At 44.5% G+C, this 21982-nt stretch overlaps 1 protein-coding gene and 1 long non-coding RNA gene across 5 annotated transcripts; one reads left to right on the top strand and one right to left on the bottom strand.

Annotated features, from left to right (window-relative positions):
• Nucleotides 1-12736: 12736 nt before the first annotated feature.
• Nucleotides 12737-14379, top strand: LOC144902149 (uncharacterized). 2 transcript variants are annotated; one of them, XR_013630440.1, is made up of 4 exons: nucleotides 12737-12839; nucleotides 12916-13087; nucleotides 13163-13497; nucleotides 13572-14379. It is a non-coding gene; the product is annotated as an uncharacterized LOC144902149 (long non-coding RNA). The 2 variants fall into 2 exon arrangements; XR_013630441.1 differs by having other exon boundaries at nucleotides 12741-12859; nucleotides 12974-13087.
• Nucleotides 13972-21572, bottom strand: zc3h6 (zinc finger CCCH-type containing 6). Of its 3 annotated transcripts, none has more exons than XM_078799325.1 (12): nucleotides 21268-21572; nucleotides 19341-19566; nucleotides 19170-19265; nucleotides 18843-19092; nucleotides 18629-18777; nucleotides 18430-18555; nucleotides 17880-17994; nucleotides 17691-17800; nucleotides 17385-17614; nucleotides 16960-17321; nucleotides 16289-16471; nucleotides 13972-16222 (listed from the first exon to the last, which is right to left on the bottom strand). In XM_078799325.1, the coding sequence occupies exons 1-12, from the start codon at nucleotides 21315-21317 to the stop codon at nucleotides 14799-14801; spliced, it is 3321 nt and encodes a 1106-aa protein (XP_078655451.1). In that variant the 5' UTR covers nucleotides 21318-21572; the 3' UTR covers nucleotides 13972-14798. The 3 variants fall into 3 exon arrangements, with proteins under 3 accessions (XP_078655451.1, XP_078655449.1, XP_078655450.1); XM_078799323.1 differs by lacking the exon at nucleotides 21268-21572 and adding an exon at nucleotides 21060-21261; XM_078799324.1 differs by lacking the exon at nucleotides 21268-21572 and adding an exon at nucleotides 21060-21261 and having other exon boundaries at nucleotides 16289-16468.
• Nucleotides 21573-21982: the final 410 nt, after the last annotated feature.

Below are 21982 nucleotides of genomic sequence, written 5' to 3'. Positions count from 1 at the left end.
TGGAACACATTTAGTGTGATGTGCTTTATTGCTTGTCACACACAACCATTGTTCGAAAATGCACTCTATTCGCTCTCAAACACTTTGTGAGTAAAGCATGATACGGCGTGTCATATTGAGCCAGCGGAAGGTGCCAGGAGGCTCATTCCAAGTGTGCCTGACGCAGCTTTGCATCCTGTTCTATGTGCCACAGTTTCAGGTGGCTGGGAAGCACTGCTGTGGAGTTAGAGCTAAAATGAGAAAATGTGTTTCTCTCGCTGTGATAATGTATTTCAAGCTACCTATAGGCTTTGTTGTCAAAATTTTCTCCATATATGGCACATGTGTGCCAAGTCCAAAAAAGCACTCCACTCGCTCAGAGAAGGCCTCCGAAGCGCGTTTTGGCACTTATGGAACACATTTAGTGTGATGTGCTTTATTGCTTGTCACACACAACCATTGTTCGAAAATGCACTCTATTCGCTCTCAAACGCTTTGTGAGTAAAGCATGATACGGCGTGTCATATTGAGCCAGCGGAAGGTGCCAGGAGGCTCATTCCAAGTGTGCCTGACGCAGCTTCGCATCCTGTTCTATGTGCCACAGTTTCAGGTGGCTGATAAGCACTGCTGTGGAGTTACAGCTAAAATGACAAAATGTGTTTCTCTCGCTGTGATAATGTATTTCAAGCTACCTATAGGCTTTGTTGTCAAAATTTTCTACATATATGGCACATGTGTGCCACGTCCAAAAAAGCACTCCACTCGCTCAGAGAAGGCCTCCGAAGCGCGTTTTGGCACTTATGGAACACATTTAGTGTGATGTGCTTTGCTTGTCACACACAACCATTGTTCGAAAATGCACTTTATTCGCTCTCAAACGCTTTGTGAGTAAAGCATGATACGGCGTGTCATATTGAGCCAGCTCAAGGTGCCAGGAGGCTCATTCCAAGTGTGCCTGACGCAGCTTCGCATCCTGTTCTATGTGCCACAGTTTCAGGTGGCTGAGAAGCACTGCTGTGGAGTTACAGCTAAAATGACAAAATGTGTTTCTCTCGCTGTGATAATGTATTTCAAGCTACCTGTAGGCTTTGTTGTCAAAATTTTCTCCATATATGGCACATGTGTTCCACGTCCAAAAAAGCACTCCACTCGCTCAGAGAAGGCCTCCGAAGCGCGTTTTGGCACTTATGGAACACATTTAGTGTGATGTGCTTTGCTTGTCACACACAACCATTGTTCGAAAATGCACTTTATTCGCTCTCAAACGCTTTGTGAGTAAAGCATGATACGGCGTGTCATATTGAGCCAGCGGAAGGTGCCAGGAGGCTCATTCCAAGTGTGCCTGACGCAGCTTCGCATCCTGTTCTATGTGCCACAGTTTCAGGTGGCTGAGAAGCACTGCTGTGGAGTTAGAGCTAAAATGAGAAAATGTGTTTCTCTCGCTGTGATAATGTATTTCTAGCTACCTATAGGCTTTGTTGTCAAAATTTTCTCCATATATGGCACATGTGTGCCACGTCCAAAAAAGCACTCCACTCGCTCAGAGAAGGCCTCCGAAGCGCGTTTTGGCACTTATGGAACACATTTAGTGTGATGTGCTTTATTGCTTGTCACACACAACCATTGTTCGAAAATGCACTTTATTCGCTCTCAAACGCTTTGTGAGTAAAGCATGATACGGCGTGTCATATTGAGCCAGCGGAAGGTGCCAGGAGGCTCATTCCAAGTGTGCCTGACGCAGCTTCGCATCCTGTTCTATGTGCCACAGTTTCAGGTGGCTGAGAAGCACTGCTGTGGAGTTAGAGCTAAAATGAGAAAATGTGTTTCTCTCGCTGTGATAATGTATTTCAAGCTACCTATAGGCTTTGTTGTCAAAATTTTCTCCATATATGGCACATGTGTGCCACGTCCAAAAAAGCACTCCACTCGCTCAGAGAAGGCCTCCGAAGCGCAATTTGGCGCTTATGGAACACATTTAGTGTGATGTGCTTTATTGCTTGTCACACACAACCATTGTTCGAAAATGCACTTTATTCGCTCTCAAACGCTTTGTGAGTAAAGCATGATACGGCGTGTCATATTGAGCCAGCGGAAGGTGCCAGGAGGCTCATTCCAAGTGTGCCTGACGCAGCTTCGCATCCTGTTCTATGTGCCACAGTTTCAGGTGGCTGAGAAGCACTGCTGAGGAGTTACAGCTAAAATGAGAAAATGTGTTTCTCTCGCTGTGATAATGTATTTCAAGCTACCTATAGGCTTTGTTGTCAAAATTTTCTCCATATATGGCACATGTGTGCCACGTCCAAAAAAGCACTCCACTCGCTTAGAGAAGGCCTCCGAAGCGCGTTTTGGCACTTATGGAACACATTTAGTGTGATGTGCTTTATTGCTTGTCACAGAACACCATTGTTCGAAAATGCACTTTATTCGCTCTCAAACGCTTTGTGAGTAAAGCATGATACGGCGTGTCATATTGAGCCAGCGGAAGGTGCCAGGAGGCTCATTGCAAGTGTGCCTGACGCAGCTTCGCATCCTGTTCTATGTGCCACAGTTTCAGGTGGCTGAGAAGCACTGCTGTGGAGTTACAGCTAAAATGACAAAATGTGTTTCTCTCGCTGTGATAATGTATTTCAAGCTACCTATAGACTTTGTTGTCAAAATTTTCTCCATATATGGCACATGTGTGCCACGTCCAAAAAAGCACTCCACTCGCTCAGAGAAGGCCTCCGAAGCGTGTTTTGGCACTTATGGAACACATTTAGTGTGATGTGCTTTATTGCTTGTCACACACAACCATTGTTCGAAAATGCACTCTATTCGCTCTCAAACACTTTGTGAGTAAAGCATGATACGGCGTGTCATATTGAGCCAGCGGAAGGTGCCAGGAGGCTCATTCCAAGTGTGCCTGACGCAGCTTTGCATCCTGTTCTATGTGCCACAGTTTCAGGTGGCTGGGAAGCACTGCTGTGGAGTTAGAGCTAAAATGAGAAAATGTGTTTCTCTCGCTGTGATAATGTATTTCAAGCTACCTATAGGCTTTGTTGTCAAAATTTTCTCCATATATGGCACATGTGTGCCAAGTCCAAAAAAGCACTCCACTCGCTCAGAGAAGGCCTCCGAAGCGCGTTTTGGCACTTATGGAACACATTTAGTGTGATGTGCTTTATTGCTTGTCACACACAACCATTGTTCGAAAATGCACTCTATTCGCTCTCAAACACTTTGTGAGTAAAGCATGATACGGCGTGTCATATTGAGCCAGCGGAAGGTGCCAGGAGGCTCATTCGAAGTGTGCCTGACGCAGCTTCGCATCTTGTTCTATGTGCCACAGTTTCAGGTGGCTGAGAAGCACTGCTGTGGAGTTACAGCTAAAATGACAAAATGTGTTTCTCTCGCTGTGATAATGTATTTCAAGCTACCTATAGGCTTTGTTGTCAAAATTTTCTCCATATATGGCACATGTGTGCCACGTCCAAAAAAGCACTCCACTCGCTCAGAGAAGGCCTCCGAAGCGCGTTTTGGCACTTATGGAACACATTTAGTGTGATGTGCTTTGCTTGTCACACACAACCATTGTTCGAAAATGCACTTTATTCGCTCTCAAACGCTTTGTGAGTAAAGCATGATACGGCGTGTCATATTGAGCCAGCGGAAGGTGCCAGGAGGCTCATTCCAAGTGTGCCTGACGCAGCTTCGCATCCTGTTCTATGTGCCACAGTTTCAGGTGGCTGAGAAGCACTGCTGTGGAGTTACAGCTAAAATGACAAAATGTGTTTCTCTCGCTGTGATAATGTATTTCAAGCTACCTATAGGCTTTGTTGTCAAAATTTTCTCCATATATGGCACATGTGTGCCACGTCCAAAAAAGCACTCCACTCGCTTAGAGAAGGCCTCCGAAGCGCGTTTTGGCACTTATGGAACACATTTAGTGTGATGTGCTTTATTGCTTGTCACAGAACACCATTGTTCGAAAATGCACTTTATTTGCTCTCAAACGCTTTGTGAGTAAAGCATGATACGGCGTGTCATATTGAGCCAGCGGAAGGTGCCATGAGGCTCATTCTAAGTGTGCCTGACGCAGCTTCGCATCCTGTTCTATGTGCCACAGTTTCAGGTGGCTGAGAAGCACTGCTGTGGAGTTAGAGCTAAAATGAGAAAATGTGTTTCTCTCGCTGTGATAATGTATTTCAAGCTACCTATAGGCTTTGTTGTCAAAATTTTCTCCATATATGGCACATGTGTGCCACGTCCAAAAAAGCACTCCACTCGCTCAGAGAAGGCCTCCGAAGCGCGTTTTGGCACTTATGGAACACATTTAGTGTGATGTGCTTTATTGCTTGTCACAGACAACCATTGTTTGAAAATGCACTTTATTCGCTCTCAAACGCTTTGTGAGTAAAGCATGATACGGCGTGTCATATTGAGCCAGCGGAAGGTGCCAGGAGGCTCATTCTAAGTGTGCCTGACGCAGCATCGCATCCTGTTCTATGTGCCACAGTTTCAGGTGGCTGAGAAGCACTGCTGTGGAGTTAGAGCTAAAATGAGAAAATGTGTTTCTCTCGCTGTGATAATGTATTTCAAGCTACCTATAGGCTTTGTTGTCAAAATTTTCTCCATATATGACACATGTGTGCCACGTCCAAAAAAGCCCTCCACTCGCTCAGAGAAGGCCTCCGAAGCGCGTTTTGGCACTTATGGAACACATTTAGTGTGATGTGCTTTATTGCTTGTCACACACAACCATTGTTCGAAAATGCACTTTATTCGCTCTCAAACACTTTGTGAGTAAAGCATGATACGGCGTGTCATATTGAGCCAGCGGAAGGTGCCAGGAGGCTCATTCGAAGTGTGCCTGACGCAGCTTCGCATCCTGTTCTATGTGCCACAGTTTCAGGTGGCTGAGAAGCACTGCTGTGGAGTTAGAGCTAAAATGAGAAAATGTGTTTCTCTCGCTGTGATAATGTATTTCAAGCTACCTATAGGCTTTGTTGTCAAAATTTTCTCCATATATGGCACATGTGTGCCACGTCCAAAAAAGCACTCCACTCGCTCAGAGAAGGCCTCCGAAGCGCGTTTTGGCACTTATGGAACACATTTAGTGTGATGTGCTTTATTGCTTGTCACACACAACCATTGTTCGAAAATGCACTTTATTCGCTCTCAAACGCTTTGTGAGTAAAGCATGATACGGCGTGTCATATTGAGCCAGCGGAAGGTGCCATGAGGCTCATTCCAAGTGTGCCTGACGCAGCTTCGCATCCTGTTCTATGTGCCACAGTTTCAGGTGGCTGAGAAGCACTGCTGTGGAGATACAGCTAAAATGAGAAAATGTGTTTCTCTCGCTGTGATAATGTATTTCAAGCTACCTATAGGCTTTGTTGTCAAAATTTTCTCCATATATGGCACATGTGTGCCACGTCCAAAAAAGCACTCCACTCGCTTAGAGAAGGCCTCCGAAGCGCGTTTTGGCACTTATGGAACACATTTAGTGTGATGTGCTTTATTGCTTGTCACAGACAACCATTGTTTGAAAATGCACTTTATTCGCTCTCAAACGCTTTGTGAGTAAAGCATGATACGGCGTGTCATATTGAGCCAGCGGAAGGTGCCAGGAGGCTCATTTGAAGTGTGCCTGACGCAGCTTCGCATCCTGTTCTATGTGCCACAGTTTCAGGTGGCTGAGAAGCACTGCTGTGAAGTTACAGCTAAAATGACAAAATGTGTTTCTCTCGCTGTGATAATGTATTTCTAGCTACCTATAGGCTTTGTTGTCAAAATTTTCTCCATATATGGCACATGTGTGCCACGTCCAAAAAAGCACTCCACTCGCTTAGAGAAGGCCTCCGAAGCGCGTTTTGGCACTTATGGAACACATTTAGTGTGATGTGCTTTATTGCTTGTCACAGAACACCATTGTTCGAAAATGCACTTTATTCGCTCGCAAACGCTTTGTGAGTAAAGCATGATACGGCGTGTCATATTGAGCCAGCGGAAGGTGCCAGGAGGCTCATTCCAAGTGTGCCTGACGCAGCTTCGCATCCTGTTTTATGTGCCACAGTTTCAGGTGGCTGAGAAGCACTGCTGTGGAGTTAGAGCTAAAATGAGAAAGTGTGTTTCTCTCGCTGTGATAATGTATTTCAAGCTACCTATAGGCTTTGTTGTCAAAATTTTCTCCATATATGGCACATGTGTGCCACGTCCAAAAAAGCACTCCACTCGCTCAGAGAAGGCCTCCGAAGCGCGTTTTGGCACTTATGGAACACATTTAGTGTGATGTGCTTTATTGCTTGTCACAGACAACCATTGTTCGAAAATGCACTTTATTCGCTCTCAAACGCTTTGTGAGTAAAGCATGATACGGCGTGTCATATTGAGCCAGCGGAAGGTGCCAGGAGGCTCATTCCAAGTGTGCCTGACGCAGCTTCGCATCCTGTTCTATGTGCCGCAGTTTCAGGTGGCTGAGAAGCACTGCTGTGGAGTTACAGCTAAAATGAGAAAATGTGTTTCTCTCGCTGTGATAATGTATTTCAAGCTACCTATAGGCTTTGTTGTCAAAATTTTCTCCATATATGGCACATGTGTGCCACGTCCAAAAAAGCACTCCACTCGCTCAGAGAAGGCCTCCGAAGCGCGTTTTGGCACTTATGGAACACATTTAGTGTGATGTGCTTTGCTTGTCACACACAACCATTGTTCGAAAATGCACTTTATTCGCTCTCAAACGCTTTGTGAGTAAAGCATGATACGGCGTGTCATATTGAGCCAGCGGAAGGTGCCAGGAGGCTCATTCCAAGTGTGCCTGACGCAGCTTCGCATCCTGTTCTATGTGCCACAGTTTCAGGTGGCTGAGAAGCACTGCTGTGGAGTTACAGCTAAAATGACAAAATGTGTTTCTCTCGCTGTGATAATGTATTTCAAGCTACCTATAGGCTTTGTTGTCAAAATTTTCTCCATATATGGCACATGTGTGCCACGTCCAAAAAAGCACTCCACTCGCTCAGAGAAGGCCTCCGAAGCGCGTTTTGGCACTTATGGAACACATTTAGTGTGATGTGCTTTATTGCTTGTCACACACAACCATTGTTCGAAAATGCACTCTATTCGCTCTCAAACACTTTGTGAGTAAAGCATGATACGGCGTGTCATATTGAGCCAGCGGAAGGTGCCAGGAGGCTCATTCGAAGTGTGCCTGACGCAGCTTCGCATCCTGTTCTATGTGCCACAGTTTCAGGTGGCTGAGAAGCACTGCTGTGGAGTTAGAGCTAAAATGAGAAAATGTGTTTCTCTCGCTGTGATAATGTATTTCAAGCTACCTATAGGCTTTGTTGTCAAAATTTTCTCCATATATGGCACATGTGTGCCACGTCCAAAAAAGCACTCCACTCGCTCAGAGAAGGCCTCCGAAGCGTGTTTTGGCACTTATGGAACACATTTAGTGTGATGTGCTTTATTGCTTGTCACACACAACCATTGTTCGAAAATGCACTTTATTCGCTCTCAAACGCTTTGTGAGTAAAGCATGATACGGCGTGTCATATTGAGCCAGCGGAAGGTGCCAGGAGGCTCATTCCAAGTGTGCCTGACGCAGCTTCGCATCCTGTTCTATGTGCCACAGTTTCAGGTGGCTGAGAAGCACTGCTGTGGAGTTAGAGCTAAAATGAGAAAATGTGTTTCTCTCGCTGTGATAATGTATTTCTAGCTACCTATAGGCTTTGTTGTCAAAATTTTCTCCATATATGGCACATGTGTGCCACGTCCAAAAAAGCACTCCACTCGCTCAGAGAAGGCCTCCGAAGCGCGTTTTGGCACTTATGGAACACATTTAGTGTGATGTGCTTTATTGCTTGTCACACACAACCATTGTTCGAAAATGCACTTTATTCGCTCTCAAACGCTTTGTGAGTAAAGCATGATACGGCGTGTCATATTGAGCCAGCGGAAGGTGCCAGGAGGCTCATTCCAAGTGTGCCTGACGCAGCTTCGCATCCTGTTCTATGTGCCACAGTTTCAGGTGGCTGAGAAGCACTGCTGTGGAGTTAGAGCTAAAATGAGAAAATGTGTTTCTCTCGCTGTGATAATGTATTTCAAGCTACCTATAGGCTTTGTTGTCAAAATTTTCTCCATATATGGCACATGTGTGCCACGTCCAAAAAAGCACTCCACTCGCTCAGAGAAGGCCTCCGAAGCGCAATTTGGCGCTTATGGAACACATTTAGTGTGATGTGCTTTATTGCTTGTCACACACAACCATTGTTCGAAAATGCACTTTATTCGCTCTCAAACGCTTTGTGAGTAAAGCATGATACGGCGTGTCATATTGAGCCAGCGGAAGGTGCCAGGAGGCTCATTCCAAGTGTGCCTGACGCAGCTTCGCATCCTGTTCTATGTGCCGCAGTTTCAGGTGGCTGAGAAGCACTGCTGAGGAGTTACAGCTAAAATGAGAAAATGTGTTTCTCTCGCTGTGATAATGTATTTCAAGCTACCTATAGGCTTTGTTGTCAAAATTTTCTCCATATATGGCACATGTGTGCCACGTCCAAAAAAGCACTCCACTCGCTCAGAGAAGGCCTCCGAAGCGCAATTTGGCGCTTATGGAACACATTTAGTGTGATGTGCTTTATTGCTTGTCACAAACAACCATTGTTCGAAAATGCACTTTATTCGCTCTCAAACGCTTTGTGAGTAAAGCATGATACGGCGTGTCATATTGAGCCAGCTCAAGGTGCCAGGAGGCTCATTCCAAGTGTGCCTGACGCAGCTTCGCATCCTGTTCTATGTGCCACAGTTTCAGGTGGCTGAGAAGCACTGCTGTGGAGTTACAGCTAAAATGACAAAATGTGTTTCTCTCGCTGTGATAATGTATTTCAAGCTACCTGTAGGCTTTGTTGTCAAAATTTTCTCCATATATGGCACATGTGTTCCACGTCCAAAAAAGCACTCCACTCGCTCAGAGAAGGCCTCCGAAGCGCGTTTTGGCACTTATGGAACACATTTAGTGTGATGTGCTTTGCTTGTCACACACAACCATTGTTCGAAAATGCACTTTATTCGCTCTCAAACGCTTTGTGAGTAAAGCATGATACGGCGTGTCATATTGAGCCAGCGGAAGGTGCCAGGAGGCTCATTCCAAGTGTGCCTGACGCAGCTTCGCATCCTGTTCTATGTGCCACAGTTTCAGGTGGCTGAGAAGCACTGCTGTGGAGTTAGAGCTAAAATGAGAAAATGTGTTTCTCTCGCTGTGATAATGTATTTCTAGCTACCTATAGGCTTTGTTGTCAAAATTTTCTCCATATATGGCACATGTGTGCCACGTCCAAAAAAGCACTCCACTCGCTCAGAGAAGGCCTCCGAAGCGCGTTTTGGCACTTATGGAACACATTTAGTGTGATGTGCTTTATTGCTTGTCACACACAACCATTGTTCGAAAATGCACTTTATTCGCTCTCAAACGCTTTGTGAGTAAAGCATGATACGGCGTGTCATATTGAGCCAGCGGAAGGTGCCAGGAGGCTCATTCCAAGTGTGCCTGACGCAGCTTCGCATCCTGTTCTATGTGCCACAGTTTCAGGTGGCTGAGAAGCACTGCTGTGGAGTTAGAGCTAAAATGAGAAAATGTGTTTCTCTCGCTGTGATAATGTATTTCAAGCTACCTATAGGCTTTGTTGTCAAAATTTTCTCCATATATGGCACATGTGTGCCACGTCCAAAAAAGCACTCCACTCGCTCAGAGAAGGGCTCCGAAGCGCAATTTGGCGCTTATGGAACACATTTAGTGTGATGTGCTTTATTGCTTGTCACACACAACCATTGTTCGAAAATGCACTTTATTCGCTCTCAAACGCTTTGTGAGTAAAGCATGATACGGCGTGTCATATTGAGCCAGCGGAAGGTGCCAGGAGGCTCATTCCAAGTGTGCCTGACGCAGCTTCGCATCCTGTTCTATGTGCCACAGTTTCAGGTGGCTGAGAAGCACTGCTGTGGAGTTAGAGCTAAAATGAGAAAATGTGTTTCTCTCGCTGTGATAATGTATTTCAAGCTACCTATAGGCTTTGTTGTCAAAATTTTCTCCATATATGGCACATGTGTGCCACGTCCAAAAAAGCACTCCACTCGCTCAGAGAAGGCCTCCGAAGCGCGTTTTGGCACTTATGGAACACATTTAGTGTGATGTGCTTTATTGCTTGTCACACACAACCATTGTTCGAAAATGCACTTTATTCGCTCTCAAACGCTTTGTGAGTAAAGCATGATACGGCGTGTCATATTGAGCCAGCGGAAGGTGCCAGGAGGCTCATTCCAAGTGTGCCTGACGCAGCTTTGCATCCTGTTCTATGTGCCACAGTTTCAGGTGGCTGGGAAGCACTGCTGTGGAGTTAGAGCTAAAATGACTAAATGTGTTTCTCTCGCTGTGATAATGTATTTCAAGCTACCTATAGGCTTTGTTGTCAAAATTTTCTCCATATATGGCACATGTGTGCCACGTCCAAAAAAGCACTCCACTCGCTCAGAGAAGGCCTCCGAAGCGCGTTTTGGCACTTATGGAACACATTTAGTGTGATGTGCTTTATTGCTTGTCACACACAACCATTGTTCGAAAATGCACTTTATTCGCTCTCAAACGCTTTGTGAGTAAAGCATGATACGGCGTGTCATATTGAGCCAGCGGAAGGTGCCAGGAGGCTCATTCCAAGTGTGCCTGACGCAGCTTCGCATCCTGTTCTATGTGCCACAGTTTCAGGTGGCTGAGAAGCACTGCTGTGGAGTTAGAGCTAAAATGAGAAAATGTGTTTCTCTCGCTGTGATAATGTATTTCAAGCTACCTATAGGCTTTGTTGTCAAAATTTTCTCCATATATGGCACATGTGTGGCACGTCCAAAAAAGCACTCCACTCGCTCAGAGAAGGCCTCCGAAGCGCAATTTGGCGCTTATGGAACACATTTAGTGTGATGTGCTTTATTGCTTGTCACACACAACCATTGTTCGAAATGCACTTTATTCGCTCTCAAACGCTTTGTGAGTAAAGCATGATACGGCGTGTCATATTGAGCCAGCAAAAGGTGCCAGGAGGCTCATTCGAAGTGTGCCTGACGCAGCTTCGCATCCTGTTCTCTGTGCCACAGTTTCAGGTGGCTGAGAAGCACTGCTGTGGAGTTACAGCTAAAATGACAAAATGTGTTTCTCTCGCTGTGATAATGTATTTCAAGCTACCTATAGGCTTTGTTGTCAAAATTTTCTTCATATATGGCACATGTGTGCCACGTCCAAAAAAGCACTCCACTCGCTCAGAGAAGGCCTCCGAAGCGCGTTTTGGCACTTATGGAACACATTTAGTGTGATGTGCTTTATTGCTTGTCACACACAACCATTGTTCGAAAATGCACTTTATTCGCTCTCAAACGCTTTGTGAGTAAAGCATGATACGGCGTGTCATATTGAGCCAGCGGAAGGTGCCAGGAGGCTCATTCCAAGTGTGCCTGACGCAGCTTCGCATCCTGTTCTATGTGCCACAGTTTCAGGTGGCTGGGAAGCACTGCTGTGGAGTTACAGCTAAAATGAGAAAATGTGTTTCTCTCGCTGTGATAATGTATTTCAAGCAAGCTGTTGGCTTTGTGGTAAAAATCTTCTCCATATATGGCACATGTGTGCCACGTCCAAAAAAGCACTCCACTTGCTCAGAGAAGAGCGTTTTGGCACGTATGAAACACATTTAGTGTGATGTGCATTATTGCTTGGCACACACAACCATTGTTCGAAAATGCACTTTATTCGCTCTCAAACACATTTTGAGCAAATGATGATACGGCAGGTCAGAGTGAGCCAGCGGAAGGTGCCAGGAGGCTCATTCTAAGTTTGCCTGACGCAGCTTCGCATCCCGTTCTATCTGCAACAGTTTCACGTGGCAGAGAAGCACTGCTGTGGAGTTAGAGCAAAAATCAGAAAAAGTGTTTCACTCGCTGTGATAATGTATTTCAAGCAAGCTATAGGCTTTGTGGTAAAAATTTTCTTCACGTCCAAAAAAGCACTCCACTCGCTCAGAGAAGGCCTCCGAAGAGCGTTTTGGCACTTATGGAACACATATAGTGTGATCTGCTTTATTGCTTGCACACACAACCATTGTTCGAAAATGCACTTCATTCAATGTCAAACACATTGTGAGCAAAGGATGATAGGGCGGGTCATTGTGAGCCAGCGGAAGGTGCCAGGAGTCTCATTCCAAGTGTGCCTCGCGCAGCTTCGCATCCAGTCATATATGCAACAGTTTCACGTGGCTGAGAAGCACTGCTGTGGAGTCAGAGCGAAAATGATACATAGTGTTTCACTGTGATAATGTATTTCAAGCAAGCTATAGGCTTTGTGGTAAAAGTTTTCTCCATATATGGCACATGTGTGCCACGTCCAAAAAAGCACTCCACTCGCTCAGAGAAGGCCTCCGAAAAGCGTTTTGGCACTTATGGAACACATTTAGTGTGATGTGCTTTATTGCTTGCACACACAACCATTGTTCACAAATGCACTTTATTCACTCTGGAAAAATTGTGAGCAAAGGATGTTACTGCGGCCCACTGCGAGCCAGCGGAAGGTGCCAGGAGGCTGATTCCAAGTGTGCCTGACGCAGCTTCGCATCCCCTCATAGGTGCAGCACCAAAAAAAGTGGAAGAGAGCTTCAGCTACATGCAGGACATCTGTACACGTTCCAACCTGTGGTCCATCAATGACCATCTCTGTTTTTTGATGTCTGATATCATCAGTGAGATGCGCCTGGCTCTTTCTGCGACACATTTAACGTGGAGGTTAAGATTCAGTGCTGGTCAGCCAAAGCCTAACCCTATTCACCAAGAGGCAAAGGAGAAGATCAGAGCAGGTCTACAAGGCATGTTGCCTGTATGTCGTAAATATTTTTGTGTTCTCACACAATATTTGTCCATATTTCTTTGTAGGTTGCTTCTCATTCCAAAGATGCTTTTTCACTGACCTCCACCTCCTTTTTTTCTGAAGCAAGAAAGTTACAGCTGGGATCCCAAAGATAACAGAATCGTCCAGCATACCAGAAAGATGGCGGAAACGTTGTACCACATGACTCAGTTTCTGAGGAACAGAGGTCCATTACTGGTAATGACCAGTAAGAGTTGAGTCTTTCGGCTTTGTACCTTGTCTTTGTGCTTTAGTGTTTATTTTTTTCTTCAGAACAAAGAGGCATTTGTCTGTGCAGCTGTGATGTCAAACTGCCAATCAGTGACTGACTTCATTGAAGTATAGCCAATCACTGCCTGGATGAACAGTGTGCACAGGAACTCTCCCTTATCGTGGAGCAGATTCTCACCATCACAAACCAGCTCGGCATCCTCTCCAGGTTAGAAGCAAAACACAAGCCGGACCAACACAAACGGTAACTTCATATATTGTAGTGTCAATGCTGTAACACCTGGCTGCAAATCATCTGATGAGATCCTGGTGAAGAACACGCAGAACTTTCTCCAGTCCTGCGAGGGGTTCACGCTGCAGAAACAGCCTGCATTACAGTAATTATACGAACGTACTCGGCTCTTTTTAGTATGACACTACTTTAAAGGTTGAGGTAATGTTTCTGTTTTAGGGTTTACAGCAGCCTGACCCAAACTCAGCTGAAGCTGAGGCCATGGCCTTGTGTTTCCAATGGAAGAGAAACCTGGTGATCCATTGAGCCCAGGAGACGTCCAACCCACAAACTGACGAGTTGGGTTTGAGGAAGATCTCATCGCACTCTCTCGAACCGAGTCTGGTGTCTCCGGTGCAAGATGGCTTCAAGTTATTGCTTCAAGGGAAAGGTGTCTCTAAAAACTACTAATAAGTACACAATATACTCACAGCTAGTGTATTTGCAGCAATTTGATTGACAATATCATAAGAGATAGGAATACTACTGTATATGGCTATTATTGTGGTTATAGTTTTCAATAGTGTAGTGGTTCACATAGCTAATTGTAATGCAGCTGGTGTGATATCAATACCAACACATTGCTTACTTAGGTAGGATTGTGGTATAACATTTATTAACTATTGTGATATGTACAGTATATTGTTTTAAAAAATGTTGAAATGCAGAGAAATATCATGGTTATCCATGAACGCACTTAAAAACAATGTACTATATGTACTTTTAAAAAATGCATTTTGATTTAAAAGTCATGAAAACAAAACATCCACCAAAAAGTACGAATGGCTTAAATATCAATTACTCACACATTACTCTTGCAATCTCTCAGAATTATTTCCAGGGCTAAAATATGAAAGTGAAAACATGTAAAACATTTTTTTTCATTGGATGCACGTGTTATTCATATTTATAGTGCTACTTACAAGCTATAAAATATCCCCCAGCTTCATGTCGACCCTATTCAATAGAAGAATCAATACTATACACATTTTAAAATGAGACACTACATGTAAAAGGATGTTCCCACATTGTAAACACAAGTTCAGAAAAAGCAACTATTTTGCACAATCAGATGAAATCATCTTTCTCTGTCATGTGGCAGAACAGGGGATTAAAATCACAAAAATAGAAGAAATCCATCCAAGTGAACAGAAGTATTAGCACTTTGTAGTAAGCAAGTTGATAAAACATGAAAGTTAAAAAAAATAAATCTACTCTACCTGATAAAGGCTGAGTGAACCCTATTTAAAATGTGGCTTTTTCCAAATAGTTTTCATGTTTAAGATAACCATGCTCACTCCCAAACCATCCGTTTAACACGACTTGCTTTACGTGAATGTACACATATAGATTAGTTATAAAGCTTAATCATGACTGACCTCTCGTCGATTAAAAAATCAGCTGAGTTTACTGACAGAAAGGAGAAGCTGTGGGGTCAAAGGTCTTGAAGACATCTTTGAGAGTCCTGTCTTCAACCTCCTCATCCTTGTGTTCCTCTGTAAGTACTTCTTTCTCTGCCTTCTCTGACGCCTCCTCTTGTGGCCCCGCAGAGCCCAGGCCCGCTAATTTGGCCTGCCTAGGGTCACTGTACTGGGGTCGGATCAGCCCCGCCAGGGCCTGGACGGGCAAGTTATGCACTGCAGGGGGTGTAACAGCCAAGTCCAATGAAGCTGGGGGTGGACTAACATGTGGGGACTGATCAGATGCTGAGTCTGTGTTTTTTGTCTCTTCCAAAGAGCCACGGCATTGACTTGAGGAGGTAGGTTGCAGCGGAGGAGTGTCATTCTTAACTGGATTTTTCAAAATACCCACTTTCTTAGGAGGCTCTACCTGATCCTTCCGGACAGGCTCAGTTTGACTACGGGGGTCGTACAGACTAATGCCACCCAGGATTGTTGTGGGGCTTTCCAGGATGCCCCCAGAAGAAGCCAGTCGAGGTGCATATGGTGGCAGCCTCTCAGGCAGGGAGGAGCCTGCACTGGCCTTCTGCAACCTGGGATCCACAACACTTCCCCCTGTCGAGGCCTCTTTCTGACCCATCAGCTTGCTGTCCAGACTTCCTGTACGCTTGAGTCTGGGGTCTAGATTCTTTTGTTGTCGTGGATCTACTGGTCTCTCTGTGGAACCCCCAGATTGCAGTCGACCTAGACGCTCCTTCAAACGAGCGGCTGCCAGTCTGGGGTCAGTGGGTGGCGGGCTGGAGGCGGGAGGATGCTCTAGTAGACTTGTTCTGTTCATCTGAGCATCAGCGATCAGGGGCGGCAGGGGTAGATTGATGGAGTGCTCCTGTTTGGGTATCAAACATGGGATAAGGTCCTCAGGGGCCCACACTACAGTTTGAGCGTAGGCAGGGCGCTGAAGCAGAATGTCCACCCGAATGTGGCTGAACTGCTTCAGCTGGCACCGTGGATCACACAGCACCACACCCGGACTGGCCTCCAATGGTATGAGGGCCACTCTGTCTCGGAGTTCCCTCTCCCCTTCCTCGTCTTCATCTCCAGCGTGCTGCTTTTGGGCAACAGGGTGGTTCTGCTGGCGGTAGGAGCTTGACTCCATGGGTCTCACTTTCCTTGGGTCCCTGGAAAGTCGTGGATCCAAAGCAGCATCACACTGATTTTTCATATCGCTGGGTCGCTGCCGTGGGTCTGTTTTCACCCGAGGGTCACTTGGTTGAGTTTTCTCCTTAACAAGCCGAGGGTCCCCCAAGGGTGCCGCTGGGGCAGACGTTGTGGTCTTCGACTGCTGGCTCTCACTGTGCCTCTTCAGACATTTCAGGATGGAGGAAACACTGCTCCCATCCTCATCATCGCTCGAGTACCAGTTTGTGTCATCTGGAGTTCAAAAATAAATAAGACCTCAATACTTCTTGGATATCTGGACCCAGAGAGGACGCTCACCTCTGTTCTTATCTTCTTGACTCTCAGCTCGCTGTGGATCATTCACATGTGGCTTTGACTCTTGTTGCTGCTGTGTCAAGTGTAGAATGATGGCTTTCTGCACTGCTGGAGGCAAAGACTGCAGCTGAACGTCTGCACCTATTTGCTGTTGGAGGTTCTGGATCATGGTCATGCCAGGATCTGCTACAACATACAAAAATAAGTTAGACCCTTGAAATTTTGGGCTCACTGTGACATATGTCACTTGGCATTGAGTTTCTCTGCCAATGACTTGGAAGAACCCTGAGACATTATCTGCCATTATCCACTTTCATGCCATAACCAAAAGCAAATAAGAGCTGCAGTGTTGGCAGATTAGATCACAGATCAGTGGATTAATTCTCATTTTCAAGGTGTGACCACACACTAAGCTGCTTTCACTCTCTCTACTGGTCCCTCCCTGACTCACTTGCTCGACCCTTAAAGGGCCAACACAGGAGCTGGTGATCCGAGACTGGACAGGTCAAAAAACGTCTACTCTGAAAAGGGCTGTTCAGAGGGAATTTTGACTGTGCTCAATATAAACATGTCATAAAACATGTCATAAATATTATCTAGACATCTATGGAAACAAAAGTTACACAAAATACCTCCTTACAGTAACAGTGATCATCCAAATCCAGGACACAAACCTTGATGGCCTGAGGGCTGGTTTTGAAGCAAGTTACTGAGCAATTCTAGAGGGTTCTGACCCAACGATGGAAAAGCCAAAAGGCTTTGCAGGATTTGTAGATCTGGTCCTGTAGAGAAAGGAGGCCTTTGCATGTTCATCTGAGGGTTGATGTTTCCATGAAATACTGGTGGCTGCATTGGGTATCCATGGGGTGGCTGCTGTCCAGGAGGGCTCTGGGCACTCATGGGTGGTCCTGCTGTGTAACCCATGCAACCAGGTGACCCAGAAGGAGCATCGGATCCAGACGAAACCACCACACCACTTTGTGTTTCCTCTGATGCACCATTGCCTTCACTTGGATCCTGGGAGTAGTTGGACTCACTGAAAATACAAAATTATTTTGAGGTGGGCTTGCTAGACATATCTGCCACAGATATGACTTACTTCAAACCGATCTTCTGCACCAAGTCAACTGTAGGTTGAACCTTGATTTCGAAGAGGGAGGGGATCTTCTTCCCTGCCTGACAAGAGGATCCATCTGGACTGTTTTGACCAGGCGTGGGGAGCAAGCCCACACCTGGGGGAGGCTTGGGAAGTGGGGAAATGCCTTGTTTCCTCAGGTCCTCCAGCTCCAACTCATCCTCACGGGCATTTTCATCTTCAGTATTAATGATCTGATCAGAATATATATCCAGTATATTAGATGTGGTTTTGTTAGCTTTAGTAGAGTACGTTTTGACTATGTCTCACCTTATCAAGCAACTCTTTGGTCACATCAGTCAGAGCATCATGGGAAAATTTACAGTTGTCGCCTTGATAGCATTTGGCTCCAGTGTGGAAGAACTTGCAAGGATATTCATGTTGAGTCAGAAATTAAGGAGCCTGATTGAACGGTTGTCTTTACAAAGTCATGCAAATGTGATCATCATTTAAGGATATTGTGCATGTAAATGCAATGGTCTCCTTTACTGCAGTATCCCTGGAGGTAAAACTTACAAAGTTCCTTCTTCTTATCTGGTATGACGAGCTCGTGTTCAAACTTACACTGCTCCCCCTAGAGGAAGATGTTATCATTTATGTAAGGAAAGGCATGCAAATATCATATGACATTTGTAGCTAATGCACATTTTATTACCTGCACCAAGTCCAAATGTGATTATTTGGTTGTTCATTGTTTAGCATCGAAACTATATTAGACAAATTTACAGAAATCTGCAGCGCAAAACCCACTGAATTTTGGTGAGGATCCAAAAATTACCAACCAAATCCAGCAGACTGAGTGAAACAATAAATTAGACAATTTTGGCCTTGGTGACGTAAACTCTCAGTAGTTGAAATAAAGAAGCACCTTGTAAAATGCTTGCACTAAAGTGAAATAACTATAATGGGGTTCCTCCTTGCTGCATGCACTTCCCCATCACAAAGGAAGATATGTTTCAAGCAGTGAAAACTCCTGGTTGGGTTGAATTAAAATATTATATAAGGGTACCTTGATGCAGCGACCCTCCAGAAAATACTTGCAAATGTATCTTCCATTGTGTTCCACTGTGTGCTGACTGATAAACTCCTTGCTCATAATCAGACGCTTCTTCTGAAAACCAGAATTTTTGACATCCTGTCAAATGAAAGGAAACAAGTTAGTGTCTCACAATACTTACGTTTTTTAAAATCCTTTTGGACGAACATACTGTAGCCATATCTTCCATGTCGTGGTCTCCTCCTCGGGCTCGTCCTCCACGACCCACCCAGGGTTTTCCTCCCTTCAGCTTTTTGTTCTTGTTGAGCATCCCTCGTCCTCTCCCAGGTGCGCTCCCTCTGCCTCTTCCTCTCTGCCCAACTGAAGACAAAAAGAATCTATTGCTAAATGTATTTTACATAATTATTTTAAAAGTGCATCCTCACATTGTGGTTGTTTCATGCCCCTCATGCCGCCTTTCTTCCCCATCTGCTCTTTTCCATGGCGTCCTCTTCCCAGGCTGGATGTTAAATCTTTAGACTGCGGGTACTCAGACATGTCATCGTCGTAATGATCGTCTTCATCTTCATAGTCATAGTTGTCGTCGCTGTAATCGCTGTGTTTGTCAAAATCACTGCTCTTGTGAGGTGGAGATTTGTGTGAGTTGCCACGTGATCCTTTTGGATCCCGTGCATGCTAGAAAACCAACCAAAAGTGAGACTCACTTCCTGTCAGCATCAATTTAAGAAGTCAATTTGGAAATGTGAACTCACCAGATCAGGTCCATGACTTTGCCTGTTTTTGGGCCTCTCTGGTCGGTCATAGTCTGAATCATAGCTGTCACTGGAGCTGCTTGAAGATGAATGACGCTAAGGAGAGGGCAGAAGGAAATAAAGGTTCATTCAAAATCTAATCTTAATGTGTGCCCAATTTGCAAAGCTTACTTTCTGTCTGTCCCGTCTCCTCCTCTTGGACCTCCTCTTCTCTTTGGTCTTCTTATATCTTTTCCTTGAGTGTCTGTATGACTTTTCATCTTTTTCTTTTGCCTTGTCTCGTTCTTTCTCTTTTTCCTTCTCTTTGTCTTCATTCACCTTGGTCACCTCTTTGTTTTCCTCCTCAATCCCGATCCCCTCATCATCTATTTCTCCGTCTTCCAACTCTCCATCCTCCCTGAGGGGCCATTATAAAAAGAGTTTTAACAATGTATGTTCATATAATGTTCATCTACAAATATATGGGAGAATCTCAAATGTTTTGAACTCCTGTTTCAATACATATTTAGCAGAGAGATGCTGCCTGAAGGAGTGTCCAGAGATCTGTTCACATTAATGATCTGTTTCCCTTTAGACAGTCTAGTTGAGACTGTGCACCTCTGCTGGCTGTAGTCAATTACTGCACTCCATTTTGCCTCAATCACTTTAGACAAATAATCAAGGTCACATCATTGACCAAATACTGTACCTAACAATAAATCAATCAGATCAATCAAAGTTATTATTCCCACCCCTAACAGCAATTATTACATTTTACTATATTGTTATGCTTTTATTTATTTTTGTTTATCTAATATATATTTGGGCTCCTAGTCCAACCTACAGTAATTATGCAGACTTGAGTAATGGGCCATTTGTTAAGGGGCAGTGCAGTGGGGCCTTCCAGCTGCCTAGATGGCACCAATATCATAAATCATAATCATATCATATGAAATGTGGGTTTGTTGTCACCTAATAATAGCAATTTGGCAAAGTTTAGCTATTCACTTTAGATATCATTGAATATCAGCCACTTCTCTGAGACTGCTTTTGCATATGTGCACTAATAACGGACATGTGCTTGAATACCACCAGTGCTGATTGCCAGCTATGAACGGTAGTTATTTTATTTGGGCCAACTAAAACTGTTTAGTTTGTAATTGTGGATTTTTTTTGTTCATCTGTTCTTTCAAATCACTGATAGTAATTACAGTAGCCGTAGTGGTGGTCTTATATTTTTCACTTTAAAAACAATTTGGAGTGAGTTGCATACAGTCCCTTTAACTGACACAAGTTAAAGTTGAGCCGAATATACAGTACATACGTGGTTAATAAATGAACGTAATAAATCATTAATATTAATGACGTCATTTTTTTCGGTCTAGATTTGCATTAACATAGGATGATTTTTTTTGATAACGGGAAATTCTGAAACATTATGAATGGTTCAGGTCTGGACTCTATAATATAATATAAAACTATTCATGTAAAAAAATTACAATGTAACACGGCATTATTATCCTCATGCAGCTCAGCCCCGAGTGAACTCTACCTCTGCTGTACTGCCTGGTGACCAGCAGGGGGAGGGAGCTACAATGACAACAATGGGCGTGGCAGTTACGTCATCATTTGCATCGTTCACTGCAGATGGCAACAATGCAACCATGGATTCACCCCACAACCACCACACAAATGACGATGACGTATAGTGAATTAGTCAATTTGACAGACGGGGAAAAGGAAAGCCAAAGGCTAGACTAATATGCACCAAAAAGCATGCAAGGATTATATAGAGTTGGGGTCATCATGGAAAATGTATAAAATGATGAAAAAACAAAACAAGCACGTCGATGCACAGCACTGAAAGGCACAGATTATGGTGTTAAGAATTGCATAAGATTGTTACTCGACCTTGCGTCCCCTGCCAGCTCAGAGTCTGTCATGTTTTTGTCAAGAGCGGGGGCTGGGGGACTGGAAACAAGGCTCACAGAGGCCATTGGAAACCGAATCTGCTTGACTTCTCAGTCCGATACAAAAGTGCATTAACTCAACCAGTCAATGAGGCGCGGTGTTGTGACAGATGCTGGAAGATGTTCAGACTGGAGCAAAAAAAACTCACGGTGTTTCATGTCTCCACAGAGACAGTGTACAGACACCCTCCTCTTTCATATCAATGTCGTTTTAACTCTGAGCACAGCTCGGTACCCCGCTTTGCTAATGTCCCGTCGGTTGACAGCTGCCATGTTGCAAGAAGAGAGGAGACGGAGGGAGAAACAATCAGTGTTGTAACCATGTTCGTTGATTTCAGCATCTTCACGGGATTTCTCAACAGCGACATCGCCACAAAATGGCCACTGAGCTCTGCCGTACACAGTCCCAGATTGTGTATTCCTCCGCGTATCTATCCTCCAGTGCGGCTCTATCTAACCGGATGCTACAAAATCAGTCTGTGATTGGTGGAATTTCAGCTGTGTCACTACATCGGCGTTTCTTATTGGCTATAATTTAGGTCAGTTATTACACATCTGCAAGCGATTACGACGTTTAAATTTCACACTTTGTAAAAAAAAATTTGTGAAAACATGTAGCTGTCCGTCCTTTATTTGATTTAAAATAAACAATTTATGTATTTAATTAACACTTGGGAGGATTGTGGAAGTGAGAGCCGTAAAGAAGCCGGGTTCTTTGTAGTGTTTTATTCAAGACTTGACCGCTAGGTGTCACTTTTACCCTGCAAAAAAGTGTAAACACAGTAAAGCAAAATTCAGATAAATGTAGTTACAATAAAACTTATCTCAACTGGTATTTTATGTATTCTTTATAACCAAGAATAA

This window comes from Doryrhamphus excisus, linkage group LG20 (assembly GCF_037039965.1).
Source record: "Doryrhamphus excisus strain RoL-2023G ecotype Guam linkage group LG20, RoL_Dexc_Guam_v1.1, whole genome shotgun sequence".
NCBI lineage: Eukaryota > Metazoa > Chordata > Actinopteri > Syngnathiformes > Syngnathidae > Doryrhamphus > Doryrhamphus excisus.
The sequence above is the reverse complement of the archived record's forward strand: the minus strand, read 5'-3'. Positions and strand labels throughout refer to the sequence as shown.